General features: G+C 45.5%; 1 protein-coding gene across 2 annotated transcripts in view; it reads right to left on the bottom strand.

Annotated features, from left to right (window-relative positions):
• The window catches only part of adgra2 (adhesion G protein-coupled receptor A2), a 56668-nt gene that overhangs the window by 22470 nt on the left and 12820 nt on the right, over positions 1-21378 (bottom strand). For both annotated transcript variants that reach the window (XM_014160103.3, XM_014160102.3), the window contains exon 3: positions 10778-10849. In XM_014160103.3, coding sequence (XP_014015578.2) covers positions 10778-10849 — 72 coding nt within the window. The remainder of the gene's footprint in view (positions 1-10777; positions 10850-21378) is intronic.

The raw sequence follows: 21378 nt of genomic DNA on the forward strand, positions 1-21378 counted from the left end.
CAGACAGGCTTGGACAAAGACAGATATTTCAGCACAGTATGCCAGCCCCCTGACAGAACACTTCGCAACAACTTCACAGCTTTTTACAGAGGTGAAAGTTTACCCTGACCAGAGTGCTAACAGAACTATGCTACCTTGCCATATCTGTTTGGTATGTGCTTCAATGCTGACTTGCAAACCGTAGTCTCCACATTTATGGAGAGAGAGAGAGGGAGAGAGAGGGCAAGAAATCAATTGCATGAGCAAAATGTTTGAGTGTGTGAGAGTGCAAATTACAATGTGTTTGTCTGTTTGTGTGTGTGTGTGTGTGCGTGCGTGCATACGTGTGTTTGTGTGTGTGTGTGTGTGTGTGTAAGTGTGTATGAGTGTGTGTGTGAGAGAGAGTCAGACGTCGCGTTAGAGCTGTTGACCAGGGCGGGGAGAACAATGCTACTGTTTCCAGCCTGGCGTATCCCGGGGCTCATTAGCACCGCGATGAAAGGCGGGGCACTGCCCACCACTTCCTCCCTCATGGTGACTACTGAGTCTCAGACACACACTTACTGTACCGCACACACAATCTGTGCACAATAGACCACAGGAGGCTGCTGAGGGGAGGACAGCTCATAATAATGGATTGAACGGTGCGAATGGAATGGCATCAAACACATGAAAACTATGTGTTTGATGTATTTGATACCATTCCACTTATTCCGCTACAGACATTACCACAAGCGCATCCTCCCCAATTAAGATCCCACCAACCTCCTGTGACATAGACAAAGCCTACACTTTTCCTCGTAGACACACACACATACTTACATTGTGCCATAGAGATACACCAAGAACCACAGAATATACCCAGCAAACCAAAATTGGTTCTGTGAAAGTTCCCAGAACATTTGTTTGGTCGTGGCAAATGTTCTCATAACACAAAAACTGTCCAGTCGTGCGGATGTCTAGGATGTATGATTGAATGCTGGCTTGGGATAAAAGACCTGGCTTGGGAACCAAACATTGCAGTTTCAAACCCCACATGTTCAGCTTGTCAACATATGAAGTGTAAAAAATATGGTTGAGTCTGTATGATTAAATGCTGTTCAAATGTCCTATGAATGAAATGAAAATACCATGTGTTCTATATCACATGGTATTTGTGTTCTATATCAGTCCTCAAATATGAATTGCCATTTTTATCTGGATAGAAACACAATGGGGATGTATTCCAATATGCTTTAAAGAGCAAAACATTTGCATGCTGAGAATGTTGTGGGAATATTAGGTAAAACTTAAATATAAAATGTTCTAAATGTTCTTGAAATGATCTGAGGACCTCCAAGAGAAGGTAAATGTATATAGCGTGAACATCAATGGAATATTATATTAAACCTAAAACAAATATGCTATGAACGTCATAAAAATATACTTATTTGGAAATTGTGGAACAGTGTGCAATATTGTGGGAAGGTTTTGTACAACCTATGTGAATATCACAAGAATATTATTGTGACATCTCAGACAACTCCCATAACTTAATTAAATGTTCTGGGAACCTTTAAAGAAGTCAGAAAGGCTGTTCTGTCAACATTCTATCAACATCAAAGGAATGTTTTGTGCACCCTGATACAAACATTATCTGAATGCCAGCACAACAGGGCAGTTTTAGTGTTTTGGGAATCTATATCTTGTCATAACTCCACAATGTTCCCACAACCTAAAAAAACATTCTGGGTACCTTTAAAGAATAGACTAAATGTGTTCTGGGAAAATTCTTCTAATAAGTGAATGTTTTTTTTACAGTTTTTGTGTTATGAGAACATTTGCTACGACCTAATGTATGTTCTGGGAACTTTCCAGAACCAATTTTGGTTTGCTGGGAAAACATTACTGCTACATTGTGTTATTACATTACTTGGAAACCTAATTAGAACATGTGGGGAATGTTCTGTGGTGGTTGTTACAGATGTTGTGCACCACATTTAAGGTGAATGTTAGGAGAACATTCTGAATATATTTTATTTGAAAAACATTTGTGTTTTTGGGATGTTTTCATTTAAATGTTAGATACAACCCTTATAACTTAAATGGGAATCTTAGCTAATGTTATGGGAATGTTCCCGGTTTGCTGGGTATACACATACACACTACTGTGCTAGAGACACACACACTCTCTACCACATAGACACACTGGCACTCTGGTCTTCTTATGCCCCCTGCACATGTTCCTTCACAGGAGGTGAACCTGATGCCCAATGTGTCAACAGCAGTCTTCAGATAGTAAATCAAGTCCCATGTGCACCCATACATCTATACTCTCCACAATCTGCCCTTTCATACACAGCCTTAGAAGGGTCAGAGAAGTGTGTGCTTTAGGCCTATGAGTATCAACAGTCGGGCACTCCAATACACTCTATTATCACCGAGCTGGGGAATGTGGAGGAGAGCACCAGAGTCAACAGAGCCATGCAGACCCATGCAGGCCCAGCAGGCCACACACCCAGGCAGTGACTTCCTTCTGCCCTCTGAGGCAGCACCCTCCCAGACATCGACTTCACAGCTCACTGGCCCTCACACTGATGACAGCAGCTGTCACCAGCAAAGAGGAGCAGCATATACAATGTCTGAAGAAATTTAAAATGCAAATGCTCAATGTATTTCACCTTGAAACAAAAAGTCGTAGGTCTTCTGTGGATCTGGAATGTGATGCTGGGTATGTTCTTATCATTGGGGTCCCAATAACAAACAAGAAATGTTGAAGTGTAATTTTCCCTCCCTTATATTGACTCTTATCCACCATCTCCCACTTTCACTTATCGTCCCTTATAGTTGTAGAACAAACATATTTGAAATAAACATGAAATCAAACTTCTGACTTACGGCAATAGTACCATGGCCAGAGCAAAAACAGGTCAAGCTCTCCTGTGTGCCTGTGACTATGGGACATGGAGGCGAAGGACTGACAACTTGACAATCTGCATCAAAATGTCAACAACCCCCAAAAAATGTAAGGAGAAATAACTGATTCCAAAATGGATTTGTAACCAACATCCCTTTAAGCCCAGTGCTTTATCCCCTACACCACATGTGGCCCATATGATTGGGCTTTGACAGCATCCAACCCACAGCCAGTCTAAAAAGAGCCATTGTGTTCTTCAGCTGGGCCTAACACCAGAGGCTGCTATTAAAGACTGTATTTTTTCTCCACGTCTTCTCCCAATCAATGGGGCTGGTCCTTTGCTGCTCTGAAGAGTCCTTCCTGTCTGGGACGGGACGGGATGTGCTCACAGGGCAGCAAGAGGGTCATAATTAAGACGACTGCTGTATAGCGCTCCAGGCTGTGGAGTGTTCCATTATCAGGCTCACTGTGGCAGGGGATGGAGTGTTCCATTATCAGGCCCACTATGGCAGGGGATGGAGTGTTCCATTATCAGGCCCACTGTGGCAGGGGATGAGTGTTCCATTATCAGGCCCACTATGGCAGGGGAGGGAGTGTTCCATTATCAGGCCCACTGTGGCAGGGGAGGGAGTGTTCCATTATCAGGCCCACTGTGGCAGGGGATGGAGTGTTCCATTATCAGGCCCACTATGGCAGGGGATGGAGTGTTCCATTATCAGGCCCACTGTGGCAGGGGAGGGAGTGTTCCATTATCAGGCCCACTATGGCAGGGGAGGGAGTGTTCCATTATCAGGCCCACTGTGGCAGGGGATGGAGTGTTCCATTATCAGGCACACTGTGGCAGGGGATGGAGTGTTCCATTATCAGGCCCACTGTGGCAGGGGATGGAGTGTTCCATTATCAGGCCCACTGTGGCAGGGGATGGAGTGTTCCATTATCAGGCTCACTGTGGCAGGGGATGGAGTGTTCCATTATCAGGCTCACTGTGGCAGGGGATGGAGTGCTCCATTATCAGGCCACTGTGGCAGGGGATGGAGTGTTCCATTATCAGGCCCACTGTGGCAGGGGATGGAGTGTTCCATTATCAGGCCCACTGTGGCAGGGGATGGAGTGCTCCATTATCAGGCCCACTGTGGCAGGGGATGGAATGCTCCAGTGACACCTACAATCCCATACCTCTTTCACTCCACGGGGAGTTGAGTTGTAGCAGGTTGTTGCGTTCCCTCTCCAAGAGGCATACGTAACAAGGCCGTAGCCCTGGTGAGCAATGGGAGAATGACTGAAGCCACGGAACAGCCATTCATTATCACCCAGACTGGAATTCACTCAATTGGGGATAGGTTTTTTATAAGTAGAGAGAAAAGGTATTTCATTCCCCATTTTCTATACTGTACCTATCTACAGATGCACAACCAGGTCACACTATCAACCTTCCGAGCTATGAAACAAGTGTTTGTTTGGGTGTTCATAATGAGACAGAGAAAGAAAGAGGGTCTTAATGGTTAACTGGCACCTTGGTCCCGACAGAGGTCAGTGGAGACCATTTTTGTGCCGCGTGTCATTTCCTGTCTCGTTGGCGTCTCCAGCACAGAGGCCCTTGCTCGTTTATTTTTTACGGTTTCCTATTTCTAATTTTTTTTACTAGCTGCTTTTCCCCTGTAGGGAGGGGCAGGTGGGGATGTGGGGTGGCCCTGTGTAATGGCCCCCTAGACCCCCCCACTCCTCAACACACTTGCTCACAATGGGGGCTCTGTAACACAGCCCCCAAACCTACTTCTGCCTTCCCCCAAAACAGGAAACCACGATCTGCCGAGCTCTTGTTTTTCTACTAATTTCCTGCTTTCCTGCCCCTTCCACAGATTATTTTCTTTATTTTCTTTGTCTGGTTCCCCTCAGATTAGATCCCTAATCTACATTAGCTCGTGTTCATATGGAAACCAGTTGCTTTAGCCATGTCGGTTTGTTCTACAGTCCAGAGCTGCAGTTCTACCCCACCGCATGCAGCCTTTTCTGTCATAGCAATAATGACCTGCTAATAACAAATAATAAACAAGCGCCATCATTACCCTTGAAAACACAATCAAAAGAGGCTACTGGCACATACATACAACCCTCAGTTGGAAATACCATAAAAAACCTACAGGTGATTTAAAATCATGCTGTAAATAGTGTTTCACCTTAAGGTACATGTGGTTACATCTGATATTGGGTGCAACTAAAAAGAAGCCTGTTCTAACACTGGGTAATATCAACCATGCCATGTCACAGAGCTTCAGAGTTAACTGTCCTGAAGGAATCTGGCCACAGCTCTGGTCATGACTGGCATTCATTTAAACTGTGGTACAAACTGCACGCTAGTTGGGGAAAGGATGTACTGAAATAGCCATGTATACTTTTATTTGAAGTGTAACATTTCCTAGGTTGATTATAGGTTTCTAGTCTGCTGCTAGGGGTACAGGAGATTATTCTGCCAAGGAAAACTCTGTGGACTTACTGACTCCAACTCTGAGTTCTGGAAGGAACAGGGCTAGATGACAAAAGGGAGGCAATGCCCACTTTGGCTCTTCTCTTGATTGCCATTAGTATGCATGAGGTCCTGTTAGCAACCCTGTTATACACAACTTCACCCACGAAATTGGGTGAATTGACCACAATTCACTTTACGTCAACAGTATAGACAGTATAGTATAGAGGTCATTCATTTATAATGCACGGGGTGATTTATGTTTTGTCATTCTTGTTGGCTACTTTTCCCTGTTTGTATATGAACAACTGTCCCCCTGTGTAGGACTATCATAACAGTGCAGAGATTAGTCCTGAAAACCAGCCGGCTCTTATATTCTACAGTTTTCAGCAGTAAATGAACAGAAGGGTCCTAATAAAACAGGCAGTGAAAATATGAAAATGTAGTAAATCCATAAAAAATTTTGAAAAGCAGACAAAAACACAGGCAGAAATAGGCCACCTCCTCCACCGCTCTGCCAATGAGCTTGCAGACAGTAGTCTGGAAATACTTCATTCAGAGTTAGGAGTGGGCCAACTCTACCATAGGGAACGAACTGGTAAACAATGCCGTTCATACAAAATATCAATGAAAAGGAGCACAATCACAGGCGATGTGAGAAAATGCATCCAGTGGGCGGACTGCAGCGAGTAGAGGAGTAGTGAGAGAAAGAGAGGGGTGGTGGAACCGTCCGGTAGAGTGAGAGACAGAGAGGACTGGGAGAGGGGGAGATGCAAAGAGGAAAGCAGAAAAGGAGTGAGAACGGAAGTGGGGGGGGAAGGAAACGGAGAAACCTCAAGAACTTATGAAGGAAAAAGTCATTGAAATCATATAAAACTTGCTGCATGTGCGTTTAAGAACCACTGGCATATGAAGAATTCTGTTTAGTAATGAGCTTAGGAGAGGACTTGCTCGCCGTTTCAATAAACCCCTAGAGCCACGATTGAGTTAAGCTTACAATACAAACACTCCCCGTTCCTTCAGTTTATCTTCCAGACACATCTGGAGTCTATCAACTCCAACAGCACCCCCCCCCCCCTTTTTTTGTTTCCACTCTCTAGCACGCTTAACCCCTTCCTCACTCGACCTCCTCATGTCACGCACATTCATTAAGTGGCTGTTGCCTCACAGGGGCCATTCAAAAGCGTATGCAGGAAAAGGTACAACACAAACGCTCATTTGTTTGGTTAGTGAGAAATGAGACTCCTGTGTCCAGCCATCTCTGCTCCAGCCAGGAGTTCAGGTTGTTTTGGGGAGGGTGGCTGAAATCAGAGCATTCCTGCAGCCTGGATCTGGGCTCTGCTCTGTTGTGCCCAGAGGGTCTAGACAGCAGGGCTCCTAGCCACGGCCACTGCCACCACTGGATTTACAGGGCAAAGCAGTGCCCACCTCTGCACTACTCCCACTCATCAAGGTATAATTTGCTTAGCCTCTGTGGAAATAATGTTAATCTCCCCCACCAAAGAAAACAACAAGACTTTATATAAGGGAAACTGCTGGTGCACTCACTCTCTTTAACCAACAGCCTTCATACCATCTTTAGCCATTTCGTCTCCACTTCCCCTGCGTTGGATGGTAAAGTTGTTTAACTTGGCCTAGTTCCTAACCCTGACTTCTCAGAATGGCAGAGACGATTTCAAGGTCTGCTTCAGCAGAGCTCAAGCACAGCTTGAGAGGCTCCTGCCTCTACTTTATATAACTGATGTTATCGGGACAAATATGAATGAATAGGACACAGTATTTCAGAGACACAGTAGACTTATTTCAATCATATCAAGGACATTAACCCTCTTCTATACTGTCTTCCTCTCCATATCTACAAATTCCCATGCCCTTCTTGACTAACGATGACCAGTAGTTTCAATGCAAACATCCCCTCATTCTTAGCCTTCTACATAAATCACAAACAAGTGTGTATATCCTGTTCTTAGCTGAAGTGGCTTCAACTAGGCAGGAAGTGAGGGTAAAAAGAGATAAAACAGCCCACTGCAAACCAAACATTTCTTACAGACAAACCATGGTTAGAATAACTATGAATGGCTGTGATTGGCTATGAAGGAAATGTATAGGTCAGGAAGGATCACGTCAAACAGTGACTTTTTTGAAAAGGCTGTGAACTGGCTCCATCCTGCTTGGCAGACCAATCTCATGCAGCTAACTTAGCTCTTCCTTTCCTGTCCACCACAGTGCTCCTGCTCCTTCACCTATCTACTCTCTACCTCTCCACTTTACCTCTCCCCTCTGTTCTCCCTCTCCCTTTGTGCTCCATCTCTCCCTGTAGGGTGAGCAGGCTGGTAATGAGGGCCCCTTGTGCCCTGGCTGTCCTGTGTCCCATGGTGCAGTGGGGGCCTGTTGGACAGGAGCCAGACCCTCTCTGCTCATTATTCTCATTACTTCGCCTCAAATCAGTGCAGGACAGGCCGCTGGGATCTGTCCACAACTCATAAAGGTCCCTGCTCGTTAGTGGACCCGCCTCGTTAGGGCCTGCGTCAGCTCCCATCAGAGAGGGTGTGCTGTGAGGAGGTGGGAGTACAAGGAAAGGTGTGTGAGAGTGTGTGTGTGTGTGTGTGTGTGTGTGTGTGTGTGTGTGTGTGTGTGTGTGTGTGCACAATAGAAAGCTGTGTTGTACACTAGAACTCTGAAGTATGCAGTAGATACAACTATAGATATTGGGATACAAACCTTTCAAAAAGAACTACAGTACAACACACAGATATCCTGTAAAAGGGAAAAACAAACAATGCTAAATTGCTCTCTGCACTTGGGTGGCTTGGCAAGTTGGAAGTTTATTTTACATTTTTACATTTTAGTCATTTAGCAGACGCTCTTATCCAGAGCGACTTACAGTATTGAATGCATACATTCCATACATTTTTTTTTTTTTTTTCCTCTGTACTGGCCCCCCGTGGGAATCGAACCCACAACCCTGGCATTGCAAACACCATGCTCTACCAACTGAGCCACAGGGGGACCATGAAGGCAATAGCAGCTTTGAGTATGTTTGGCCTTAGGAAAGTCCTGCTCTGCTCTGGTTGGAGGAGGGGTTACTGACCTGTAGCTGTGCTTTCATACTCATAACAGCACAGCTCTGATTATACTCAGCTCTGCCTCTGCTTGGACTTCTGTTTCAAACATGGCTGAGTAGGCTGAGAGGGACAGCAGGTCTGTTTAGACATCGACTTCTGGAAATTATGCATGGAGGAGTTCGGGATGCCCATAATAGGATACACACACAGGAGGTAGACGGACACTGAAGTTGAGACTGAGATCCACTGAAATCTGGGTGCATTTGACTGTCTGGTTGCCCTCCTGAATTTAGGGAAGGACTGCTGTGGTGTTATTCCCTGGTGTGTGTTACCCGGCCCTCGTGGGCTGGCCTCTGATTACACTGCTAACCACATACAGTATATGAGTAACTGCTAGCCACTGGACCAAATGACAAGCACATGTAGACAACAGGCTGGAAATAATGAGCAGACCTGAATGGTGACCAAGATAGAGACAAAACAAAACAACCCAGTAGCTCGCAGGGGGAGGAGCACAGTAGGTGGACAACAAGCTAAATACATTTTGCAGTCTTGTTTTTTAACTTCACATGTATCCGTTCCTATCCATCTTTGCCCTGTTGGATTTTGAATTATGTCAAGGTGGTATATTTTGATATGAAGGCAATTTTAAGTGAAAGTCATGAAATGCTGAGTTACAGACTGTGAAGCTCAAGATGAGTGAGCAGACCACCACTGCAGTGTGTCAGAGGGCCGGTGAAGGTCAGTGCAGTGTGTCAGAGGGCCGGTGAAGGTCAGTGCAGTGTGTCAGAGGGCCGGTGAAGGTCAGAGGTCAGAGCAGAGGAGTGAAACGAGCCCTGTGTGATTCACATCATGTCATCTTTTGCGGCAGACGCCCACAGCTCCTGCTTAGTGTGTGTTTGTGTGTGCGCCCTTACAGAAAAACCACATACATTTTACATATTTTCATGTGATAACGTGACAACATGTTACTACACATGTGAAACATGAAAATACATGTGAAAACGTGATGACGTGAAGTGTTCCAAAAAAAAAAAGTTTTCACATGATTTTACATGTGTTTTTCCACATGTGAAAATTGTACATTTTTCAGTAATGATGTGCATGTGTTTGTTCTGGGTTCTGTGTCTCTCTCACTATATCATAGTTGTACTGTAGCCCTGCAGGCCTGCTCAGTCCCTTACTCCCTGCTAGTTTTACCACTGTCCCAGGTACAAGGGCCTGTTAGTGGGCAAGCTCAGGTTACCCACCCCACTAACACAGGGCACTCTGGGGGGTCTTATCTGCACTTGCAAAAACAAGCAATATCATCTCGTTTTACATCAAACAAACAGTTCTGCCAAAGCCCCATACCACTAATCAAATCTCAGCTAAAGGGTCTAACAATACAGGTCATAAAGGTGAGCAAACTAAGCTTGAAATGGGTGAGGCTCTAACTAGGATTTCTCCTCTGGGTAATAGAGAGCCTAAGAAGAAGGTTTTCTTGCCTTGCGTAGCTCACATGGCAGACAATAACAAAGGGTCTAGCAGTTTCTGCAAATTTAGCTCTTTTTACCAGACCTGCATGTCTGGGTTGAGATCCAGTAGGTAGGTACTAACAAGCTAACAACTGCAGCGAATTACCATATTTGTCTTCCTTCCAACATTTTGGAAAAGCTTGTTAACTTCATGTGTGGCAGCTCAGAGTGACATGTGGAACTAATATTGCTTAAGCACCTCCTCCCCCCGCCCCTCCTAGACATGCACAGTTGTTGGCCCCATTTCATACATACTGTACACTACAACACTGTATACTCTCATTTTGTTGACGCAATGTAAAACTCCCTTCATCAGTGTCACTCAGCCTTTATATTTGTGTCCTTATGTTCACAACAGCAAGGACATTTTGTGCCACTGATGAAGATCAAATCCTCAGAGGACTCAACTGTCATCTATCTGTAAGGATCGATAATAAACAGCCAGTGAACTAACTAGGCACTGAGACCCTACCTCCAGAGCGTAAAGCCAGCCAGCCAGCTGCCTCAGTCTGAGCTGCAGGCAGCGCAGGCACCGCCAACAGCCTGCTCCTCCCATGGATCCCCTTATCTTGTCCTGTAGAGCAGGGCTTCCCTGATAATGACGGATGGTGGTGTAATTATGCAATCTTTTCACATAAATAACCACTCTCAGTATTTCATCTTCCCTGCTGAAGCCAGCCCACTGGATAGCCGAGCTGCGAGATGCATAGATCTCCCTGACCCCCTGTCTCTGTGGGGTCATATGGGCTCCAAGCACACAGCACCTAACCTGTTGTCTTTAAACCTGCCAATGTTGAACCTATGAGTGAGACCCCAGGACAGAATCAGATGATGTGAAAATGACAAGCGTACTCACAGTTTCTCCAAGACGTAGAGTCCAAGAAAGGATCCATTTCTCAGAACCCTGATCCGATTGTTGCTCAAAATTCTGTAAAGAAAAATGAAAAACCAAGATATCATTAGTTTTGCTTCATGAAAAATATTGAAAAGCACAAACACACACAGTAGCCTACGAGATCTATTTGTCAGACCCCTAATTAGGATATGAAAGGAGTAAGTGCAAAAGCAGAGAAATAGATGACCAACAACTCAATTGCCCAGAGAATGGGTTCCAGATAAAAGTAGGACTCCTCTAAGAGGGTCAGAATCTTTATGAGAGGATAAGCAAATTGCATGTTGATTTCCCGAGCAGCAGTCACACACGTGATTACCCTGGCCAGAGACATTACACTAAGCTGTTTCCAATTAATCCAAAAGACTAAATAGGAAATTGAGATTGGGGGGTGGGAGTGGGAGTGGGAGTGGGCGGTAGGAAGCTGTAATCATGATAATCATCCTGGATTCATTTTTACATCAGAAGCCAACAGCGTCCACGTCAAAGGAAAGACTGCGATCGACATGACAATTACCCTTCTCCCTATTGGCAAATCATTTGGCTTATAGGGCCCTTATCAGAAAAGAGGGTGAGGCGCTTTCTAGGACCAGCATACACTGATCAGAGCAGGCAATCCACTTTGTCTCAAAGGGCATCATGGGAAACAGTATTTAAAGTAAATCAGGCATGCCAGCCCATAGGGACCCAGTGCAGTCTAAGTCAGCTCAGACTGACAGAGAGGCTATCTTTACATTCCACACCATTACAGAATCCTGCCAGCCCTAACCCTCTGACCTGCCTCAGACACAGCCAGGCCTCCGCAGGGTCCTACACAGGGTCCGCGGTGACATTCCCTTTCAGTGTAAACTGCTCAGGAGACACAGCCCCTGGTCCTGAAGCCTGTACCCCCCCACTACTCTATAAACCCCGGTGTCGTGGGTCCTGTCAGGTCGGCTGTGTGTCGTGGCCCCTGTCAGGTCGGCTGTGTGTCGTGGGTCCTGTCAGGTCGGCTGTGTGTCGTGGGTCCTGTCAGGTCGGCTGTGTGTCGTGGGTCCTGTCAGGTCGGCTGTGTGTCGTGGGTCCTGTCAGGTCGGCTGTGTGTCGTGGGTCCTGTCAGGTCGGCTGTGTGTCGTGGGTCCTATCAGGTCGGCTGTGTGTCGTGGGTCCTGTCAGGTCGGCTGTGTGTCGTGGGTCCTGTCAGGTCGGCTGTGTGTCGTGGGTCCTGTCAGGTCGGCTGTGTGTCGTGGGTCCTGTCAGGTCGGCTGTGTGTCGTGGGTCCTGTCAGGTCGGCTGTGTGTCGTGGGTCCTGTCAGGTCGGTTGTGTGCCGTGGGTCCTGTCAGGTCGGTTATGTGTCGTGGGTCCTGTCAGGTCGGCTGTGTGTCGTGGGTCCTGTCAGGTCGGCTGTGTGTCGTGGGTCCTGTCAGGTCGGCTGTGTGTCGTGGGTCCTGTCAGGTCGGCTGTGTGTCGTGGGTCCTGTCAGGTCGGCTGTGTGTCGTGGGTCCTGTCAGGTCGGCTGTGTGTCGTGGGTCCTGTCAGGTCGGCTGTGTGTCGTGGGTCCTGTCAGGTCGGCTGTGTGTCGTGGGTCCTGTCAGGTCGGCTGTGTGTCGTGGGTCCTGTCAGGTCGGCTGTGTGTCGTGGGTCCTGTCAGGTTGGCTGTGTGTCTGCCACACCGTGTCTCTGTGATCCTGGACCCTCAGCAGGGAAGCAGAGTAAAGCAGGGGCCTGGCTCAGGCGACAGCTCGCCATCATTAACACCCCCCACCCCCCACTCACTACGCCCTCTCCTCATTCCCCGGGGCACTTAATAGGCTGTTAGTGAGATGAAATGTGTTTTTAATCGATGCTGAGGAACAGAGAGGAGCACGAGTGTGTGTGTGTGTGTTAAAAGAGGAAGCTGACTGAACAGCCTGTGAGATTTACAGATGCAGCAGAATCAGCCAGTCCCCAAACTTCCTGCCACATCAATAAAAACACAGCCCTCATCTCCTCGCCTTTTTGTTCACTTAATGAACAGATTTAATCACCACGCCCCTTGTGCAGCACCAACCAGTCACTTTGTCAACTAAGGGGTTGATAATGAATACATTGCTCATTAGTCACTTAATTAGCACTGGAAGAAATAAACTATAACATTGGTATACTGACATTGTCTAAATGTGTAGCTATCTATCCGTCTACTTCAACTAGGCTAATGCTTTCCCTTCCTTTTTTTCCCTGAAACAAATTATATTCAAATCCATATGCAAATAAATGTGCAGAAAATGCAGACTCATGTGTATCGTTGTCATCCTAGGGCGTAGCCTGAAATTGAACCTGTGACTTCCAGACCTATGGTCTCACGCTTCAGTTAGGCACAGTATCTCTCATATAACTCGATGCAGGCCTGAGATGAAAGCGACAGAAGATCCGGAACGGCCTGAATAATTCAATACAGATAGCAGAGCAGACAGTCACATCTGGCAAAGCAACAAGCCATTTAATTCAACACAGAAGTTTAGATACTGAGAGTTCCTTTTTGACTAAGCTTATTATTCAGAGAGAGGCCGAATAGTCTGAGGACTGTGTGCATGTGTGTTTGTGTGCTTGAGTGCGTGCACGTGTGTGTGCATGCATGTGTGTGTTCATGTTCATATTTTTGCATGATTGTGTAGTGGGTGCTTGTGATAGACAAGCACTAGTCTGAGCTAGTCTGATGGTTTTAGACACTGAGCTGATTGGCTCAGACTATTAGCCTTAAGCGCATCAATTTCAACAGAATATAATGAAACCTACAGTATTTTCTACATTGCACAGAAGAACTTGAAAGTAAATACACAAACATGTAGCGTAAAGCACATTGTGGAAACATAAGATGTACATTTCCAGGAAAACAAAGGGTCTGGCGATTCAGGACTTCAGCACATCATTTTCCTAGTCTAGTACACCCGTGTATCTCTGATGTCTGTAGCAGAGTGCACATTGTTCTTTCACAGGATCAACACAAACAATAGTGAGTAAGACACCGAGAAAGAACGAGGGTGAGACAGAGCTCTGTAAACAGCCTGAAATAGGCTGTATGCTCCCTCCCATTAGGCTAAACAGGAAACCAGACAATTAGCTGTTTGTTCAGGACGCGGCAGACAGAGGTCAGGGGTCAGGAGGAGAGCACTTCCTGGACAGCCAGGAGATGCACAGAGCAGAGCGCTGTCCATGAGCAGGTGGAAGACAGGAGTGACCGGAACAGAGAACAAGCGAGGAATATGAGAAACATTCACTGCTACATCGAAATACACAAAGGCTGTATAGAGTATTGGAGTATTTTTAGAAGCACTAGCGATGAGCGAGGTCTGTGCTTGATTGAAAAAGCATGGGTCACATCCACTATTCATCACTGAAGTGAGGAGGAGGAGAACACTGCTGCTCACCCTGAACTTGATAGAGTGGCCTGTGTTGTTTGAATGGGCTGCTGCGTCTTCACACTGACTGCCCCCTTGACAGATGGCACATTGAGTTAGTCTGCCTCCAAATGCAATTGCAGCTCTATGGTGTGCGATATGAAATGTGCACTAACTCAATCCAGACATTCTCTAAGGTACAGCAGAGCTGCATTAGCCTCATTCATTTGGCCCTTAAAGACCAGCGGCCTTTCAGAGATCAGAAATGATATCTAATATCGGTGTGTAAACCCTGGGCTGCAGGTCAGCCTTGGGGGACACATAAAGACACTTCATCTAAGGCCATTCAGTGAAGATCGAACACCAGCAGGGCCAATGATAAGAGACAGGTCTTCCAAGATGATTCAGCTGTTGGAGCAGTAGGTCTACAGTTGTTGCTAGAGGTTGAGCGTGTACAGGTCACAGCCCTGGTGACAGGCACACATACTGCTCTCATCTCCTCTCATGTCTCTCCTAATGGGGATACGGTACCATGATGTGATTACTCAACCGGATATAGTCACTTCAGAGAGATGGAGAGCATACTGTAAAAACAGAAAGACATCCCATCCTTGAGCTCTGTTTCTATAGAAACTGCTGGTATGCTATACCTTAGCCCTCCCTCTTTGTGCATGGCTGAGACAGTAAGTCAGTGAGATGCACACTGACTGCCAGACAAAGGGCCCTGTCCCAGTAGTACAAACCACAGCAACCCCACCCTAGGCCGTGCCACTCAATTTCTTGGTTTGCTCAATTTGCTTCCTTAACCCACAATGCCTTTGAGAGAGAGACATGAGGGCATGTCACCATGTCCGAAATTGTATTCATTCACTGATTTATTTTTGCTCCTTCCTCTCTGGAAAGAGGAGAGGAGAAATGGTGACTCCAGGCTACTGTTTGTCTCAGACTAAACCTCCTCAGCTGGGTGGATCATCGCTCCGATCAGCTCCAACGTTACCACACACACACAGGTGTGAAGGATTGGGTAGACGGAGTTTCTGTGTGGGAGGGAGTGTCTATGTCTGTCTCTACGTCTGTGAGTGTCTCTGTGTGTATGTACATGCTTGCCTCTGTTCATCTGTGTTTCTTTGTGTCTCTCTCGGTGTGTCTCTCTCGGTGTGTCTCTCTCTCGGTGTGTCTCTCTCTCGGTGTGTCTCTCTCTCGGTGTGTGTCTCTCTCGGTGTGTCTCTCTCGGGTGTGTGTCTCACTCTGTGTGTCTCACTCGGTGTGTCTCTCTCGGTGTGTCTCTCTCGGTGTGTCTCTCTCGGTGTGTCTCACTCGGTGTGTCTCACTCGGTGTGTCTCACTCGGTGTGTCTCACTCGGTGTGTCTCACTCGGTGTGTCTCACTCGGTGTGTCTCACTCGGTGTGTCTCACTCGGTGTGTCTCACTCTGTGTGTCTCACTCTGTGTGTCTCACTCTGTGTCTCTCTCTCGGTGTCTCACTCTGTGTGTCTCACTCTGTGTGTCTCTCTCGGTGTGTCTCTCTCGGTGTCTCTCTCGGTGTCTCTCTCGGTGGGTTTGTACGTGCTTGCCTCTATGTGCCTCTCTTTGTGTCTCTCTGTGTGTCTCTGTGTGTTTGTACGTGCTTGCCTCTGTGTGCCTCTCTGTGTGCCTCTCTGTGCTGCCTCTCTGTGTGCCTCTCTGTGTGCCTCTCTGTGTGCCTCTCTGTGTGCCTCTCTGTGTGCCTCTCTGTGTGTTTGTGCATGCTTGCCTACAGCCACACTGGGTTTCAGGTCATCATCTGCTAGTATTCTTTTTTAGTGAATATGTGTTCCTCTGGTGGTAATCTGAAGGCATGCTACAGTATGTACAGCTATTCAAATGACAGCTGAGGGGAAAAAAACAGGTTTAGGACAAATCTCCACTTTATAAAATTCTTCTCAAACAAGACAGGATATCCTCTCTTTCAAATCGCACATATCTGTTCCCAATAAACATTGTTGTAAAAATAAACTTTAATTCTGCTCCACAATGTCTCTAGCACAGTCTCATTCCCTTTATAATCATGTCCTTGTTTCTAGCCCTTCTCTCTCATTAATTTGCCTTTTGGTAGGCCGTCATTGTAAATAAGAATTTGTTCTTAACTGACTTGCCTAGTTAAATAAATGTTAAATAAAATAAATAAATAAATGAAATACCTGTGCTAACAGTCTTACATTTGATCATTATGACTTGCAATCAAATCAAAAGTAAAGAAAATAAGTGTTGTTACAAACAAACAGACAAAACATAATAAAGACTAACTAGATGATAGTTAGATGACTGTATGAATGAAGAGTCCCATGTTACCATTTTCCTGATCTCTGCTGCTTTCCCAAATGCCCTGGCTTCTTGGAGCCTCTGTCTCCCTGTCTCCACTGCAGAGGGGACTTTAGCTCCAGGCTTCTATAGCCGACCACAAGCAGGATAACAGTCTTAAGGAGGGATTTCTATTTAATAAGAATCCCTCTGCAGGCTAAGCTCTACACGCTCATTAACCATCTTTAACCTGGCAACCGAGCATCTCATTACAACAACATCAACAACAATCTCCCTCTCTATCATAACACGGATCATCTACAGAGTCGTCCAGAAACAAACACCCAAGGCTGCAGGAGACGGAGGAGAGGGGATTGGGGTTCAAAGATCAGCCATGGCTGTGGCCCGTCCTACTAAACACCCTGGAAACACAATCAAATGGAACAACATGAGCCCTGACCATGGGCCCTGTCCCCAAAGCAAACAAAGAGAGGTACAGGTTCAATGTAATAAAGAGTCAAAACAACTAATGTGCCACTGTGTAAACATCATTTAACTTTGGAGAGACCTCTTTGCTATAGGACCACACACAAGGTGAAAGACAAGAACCCTTGAAAGAGTTTGGTAACGTGCCACAAACTCAGCACACGACATAAAGCCCTGGCTCAGAGATTAAAAGACTAATAGGAGCCGTCAATAAGAAAGCTTTTCAAGGAGAGTTTGTGCATCACAATTCAATCCAGTTTAATCTGTACGGTGATTTTATACTGAAAGGATTGGATTATTTCACAGCAAAATGTAGCCATTAAAATCCAATAACCCATTGAAAGTGATTTATAGAGGAACTTGAATGAGGCTTTTAAACATGGAAGAAGTGACTTCATGTCTCTTAATGCTAAAGCAGACAAAATGCACCTTTGTATACCTTCTCAGTCTGGATACTTCCACTAGAATCCCATACATAGCTTAAAGTTATTCAAAACAATCTCCTTGAGTTTGGGCAATTTTTATTTACAGCTTTAGAACTCAGTGCCCTGGCAGTGCGTAGGAGAGCAGTTACTGTGTTGCAGCGACATGGCAGACTCTTTTTCAATAAAGGCATGACGAGGTTGGAAATTGGACTGAAGAGGACAGACAGACAGATTGGGTCTGTGAATATTGCGGGTGAACCCACAGTTATATTAAAAGCTCCATTACTTCACTTGGCTGTTAACAAGCTTCTCAAGGCCTCTTAGTCTTTCGAAGTGCCACGTCTAATTCATCAAAAGCAATTTCCAAACTACAGCACATTACATAGCACCTTCCTCACACTCACCTCATACACATGGAATGGACTAGAGCTGGCCTCTAACAGACTAGCCCCAGCCAAAAAGTTAGCCAGTTAGCTAAAGGCTGTCCGCTCCACTCCACTACTTCAACAAAAACTACTGCAAGGTGTGTGTGAGTATAATTCTTTTTTAAATATATGTTTTATTGTCACATACACTGGATAGGTGCAGTGAAATGTGTCGTTTTACAGGGTCAGCCATAGTAGTACGGTGCCGTTCACAGACTACACAACATAACGTTTGATCACAGGGCGGTACAGTGATGAAGCCTTTGGATGTGAGTGTAACTTTTTGAAATGCTGGTGAGCATTTGACCAGCTTAGCGCCTGGTTTTCATTGACAATCCTGTGATATCGCTGCTGGTAAACAAGTCATGGACGAGGAGCAGGTCTGCTTCACAGACACATGGAGCTGGTTAATATAGGGTTAAGGGGTGTGTTCACTTGTTAGCTGGCTACTGAGGGAGGGAGTCTAGTCACTTGCACACACACACTTTCATTGTGACATGTCACAGCCCTCAGTCCTGCTACTAATGAAGGCCCAGACCAATTACTGCTGCAAGCCACAGGAGCCCCATCTCAGCAGGAGCATGCGTGTGTGTGTGTGTGTGTGTGCTTGCATGCGTGCGTGCGTGCAGGCGTGTGTGAGAGAGGGTAAGAGAGAGACAGAAAAAGAGGGAGAAAGAGAGAGGGAGAAAGAGCGAGAGAATGTGTGTTTATGGTAGACCTGATTTATAATAAAGGGCAGGTCTTACAGTGCCTCTGCACTGGACTGGTGGCTCTGTCCTGATGGCCAGTTGAGGGGCCTTTACTCACCATTCAGTGCCCTGGTCACGTCCCAGACCCATAACAGGTGGAATCAGGTGGACCTGGGAGCCTCCACAGCCACTCAGTGGTAGTTAGCCACCGCTGACAGGCAGCAGTTCTGTGTGGCCCAGGAGCACTGGCTCTGTCCTCAGAGGCTTGGGTCACCACAGTGAATACAGCGGCCACTGAACGCCCTTGAGCACAACGAGCACTTAAGCAGTAAATGTGTCTCGAGACATGAATGTGTCCATTGTCCCTGAGCCACCAGTGTGCTTCCAGCAGGGAATAAGGAGCCGTGCCAAACTACAAGTCCTATTTATCTCCCGTCATGTAATACAAGTCCTATTTATCTCCCGTCATGTAAAGGAGTATCCATGTAATTGCACATCAAATGGTTTTGTAAAATCATATCACAAGCACTGAGTTATTCGAGCATTATCGAAAAGCGAGCAGAATCTCCTTGGCGAGTTTGCTTGTTCTCAGAGCTGTGAGGGGTCATTCTTACTGTGCAGTTAAAGGCTGTGAAAACCAGAAAGTCATACAGTGTACTTCCAAAGAGTGTAAGATCCTATGGACAATATTTATTTACCAAACTAAAGGAAGGTCAACTCAAAATAAGAACTACATAAGATGAATATCAAATTGAAACTATCATTTGGCAGTTGAGTGCAATGTGTCCTGCCCTGAAGCTGAAGATGGATGTGGGAGTGAGCTCTTGCATCTGATACATAGAACTGCTTATTATAGAGTATACTGCATTGTGCTTGGGTAACCAGGCTGGGCTAGTGAGTAAGTCTATGTGGTTTGTGGTTGCGTGTGTGTGTGTGTCCGTGTGTGTGTGTGTGTGTGACATTCAGATTTATCCATATGCACCAGCACATGCATATGTTTGAGTGTAAAATGGCAAGCAGTCCTTCAGTGATTCCTTAGTCTAAAATTTAAATCTGGGTTTTATAAACAGTCTCTAATTAGAGAGGGGAGGATGGAATCCTATTTTAGGCTCAGTGGCCGTGCACGCCCTTCCCACATGTGTGCACACACACGCACATGCACATTTGTGCACACACACACACACACACACACAGCACTCCTGTGTGCAGAGATGGAAACGGTCTCAGGACAATTGAATTCATGAGAAAGCAACTTCCATGACATGTGGGTTATTCATTCTACTTTTCTTTTATTCAGGATTTCCTTTTAGTTGTGCAACACAATTTCCTAAACCTGGGCAACCAACAAAGAATGAAAGATGTAAGCAAGTGGCTGCCTAGAATCCTAACAACCAAAGTAAAACACGGCAAGTAAATGTTAAAAGTACAACTAAGATTCCCATAGTTCACTGTCAACATCCTTACCAACCAACACAAGAGAAGGTTAAAAACAGCAGTCCAACATAGTCAGCAACTCCATCACTGTCTAAAGTTTGTTATTTTAATGAGGCAATTTAGTGAATCTAGGCTTTTCAATCAAGTGGAATGTGGTCCATGCCTGACTAACATTGTCTCATTGTTCTGTCTCATAACTAAGCTCTGTTTTCTGCTCCAATGCAAAGACTGCTGGGAAATTGGTTTGCTTTTACAAAGGATAGGGACAAAATCATTCTGACCCAAATAACTTAAAGCTGGAATTCTTAATTGGCGAAACTGCCACGTCCATTTGCGATATTAAAACAAGAAAGAAGTTACTTAAAACAACAAACACTACTATCTCCCTCGGATATCATTGCACACGTGATAGAAAAGCAGAATTTTTTGACCACGTTGCAGGATGCTCCTCACCTCCGCTTTGTCAACAAAACAAAAACAATAACAGCAGCCGTGGGGCGGATAGTAGCGGTGTTTCCACTACTGTGGACTCAATCTTTAACAACGCTGTTTGACTAGGTAGAAAGTTTGATGTTGTTAGTTTATTGCAATACATACAGTTGAAGTCGGAAGTTCACATACACTTAGGTTGGAGTCATTAAAACTCGTTTTTCAACCACTCCACAAATTTCTTGTTAACAAACAATAGTTTTGGCAAGTCGGTTAGGACATATACTTTGTGCATGACAAGTCATTTTTTCCAACAATTGTTCACAGACAGATTATTTCACTTATAATTCACTGTATCACAATTCCAGTGGGTCAGACGTTTACATACACTAAGTTGACTGTGCCTTTAAACAGCTTGGAAAATTCCAGAAAATGATGTCATGGCTTTAGAAGCTTCTGATTGGCTAAATGACATCATTTGAGTCAATCGGAGGTGTACCTGTGGATGTATATCAAGGTCTACCTTCAAACTCAGTGCATCTTTGCTTGACATCATGGGAAAATCAAAAGAAATCAGCCAAGACCTCAGAAAAATACATTGTAGACCTCCACAAGTCTGGTTCATCCTTGGGAGCAATTTCCAAACGCCTGAAGGTACCACGTTCATCTGTACAAACAATAGTACGCAAGTATAAACACCATGGGACCACGCTCAGGAAGAAGACCCGTTCTGTCTCCTAGAGATGAACGTACTTTGGTGCGAAAGTGCAAATCAATCCCAGAACAACAGCAAAGGACAATGTGAAGATGCTGGAGGAAACAGGTACAAAAATATCTATATCCACAGTAAAACCAGTCCTATATCAGCATAACCTGAAAGGCCGCTCAGCAAGGAAGAAGCCACTGCTCCAAAACCACCATAAAAAAGCCAGACTACGGTTTGCAACTGCACATGGGGACAAAGATCGTACTTTTTGGAGAAATGTCCTCTGGTCTGATGAAACACAAATAGAACTGTTTGGCCATAATGACCATCGTTATG

Source organism: Salmo salar, chromosome 20, assembly GCF_965601325.2.
Source record: "Salmo salar chromosome 20, fSalSal1, whole genome shotgun sequence".
In the NCBI taxonomy this organism is placed as follows: Eukaryota; Metazoa; Chordata; class Actinopteri; order Salmoniformes; family Salmonidae; genus Salmo; species Salmo salar.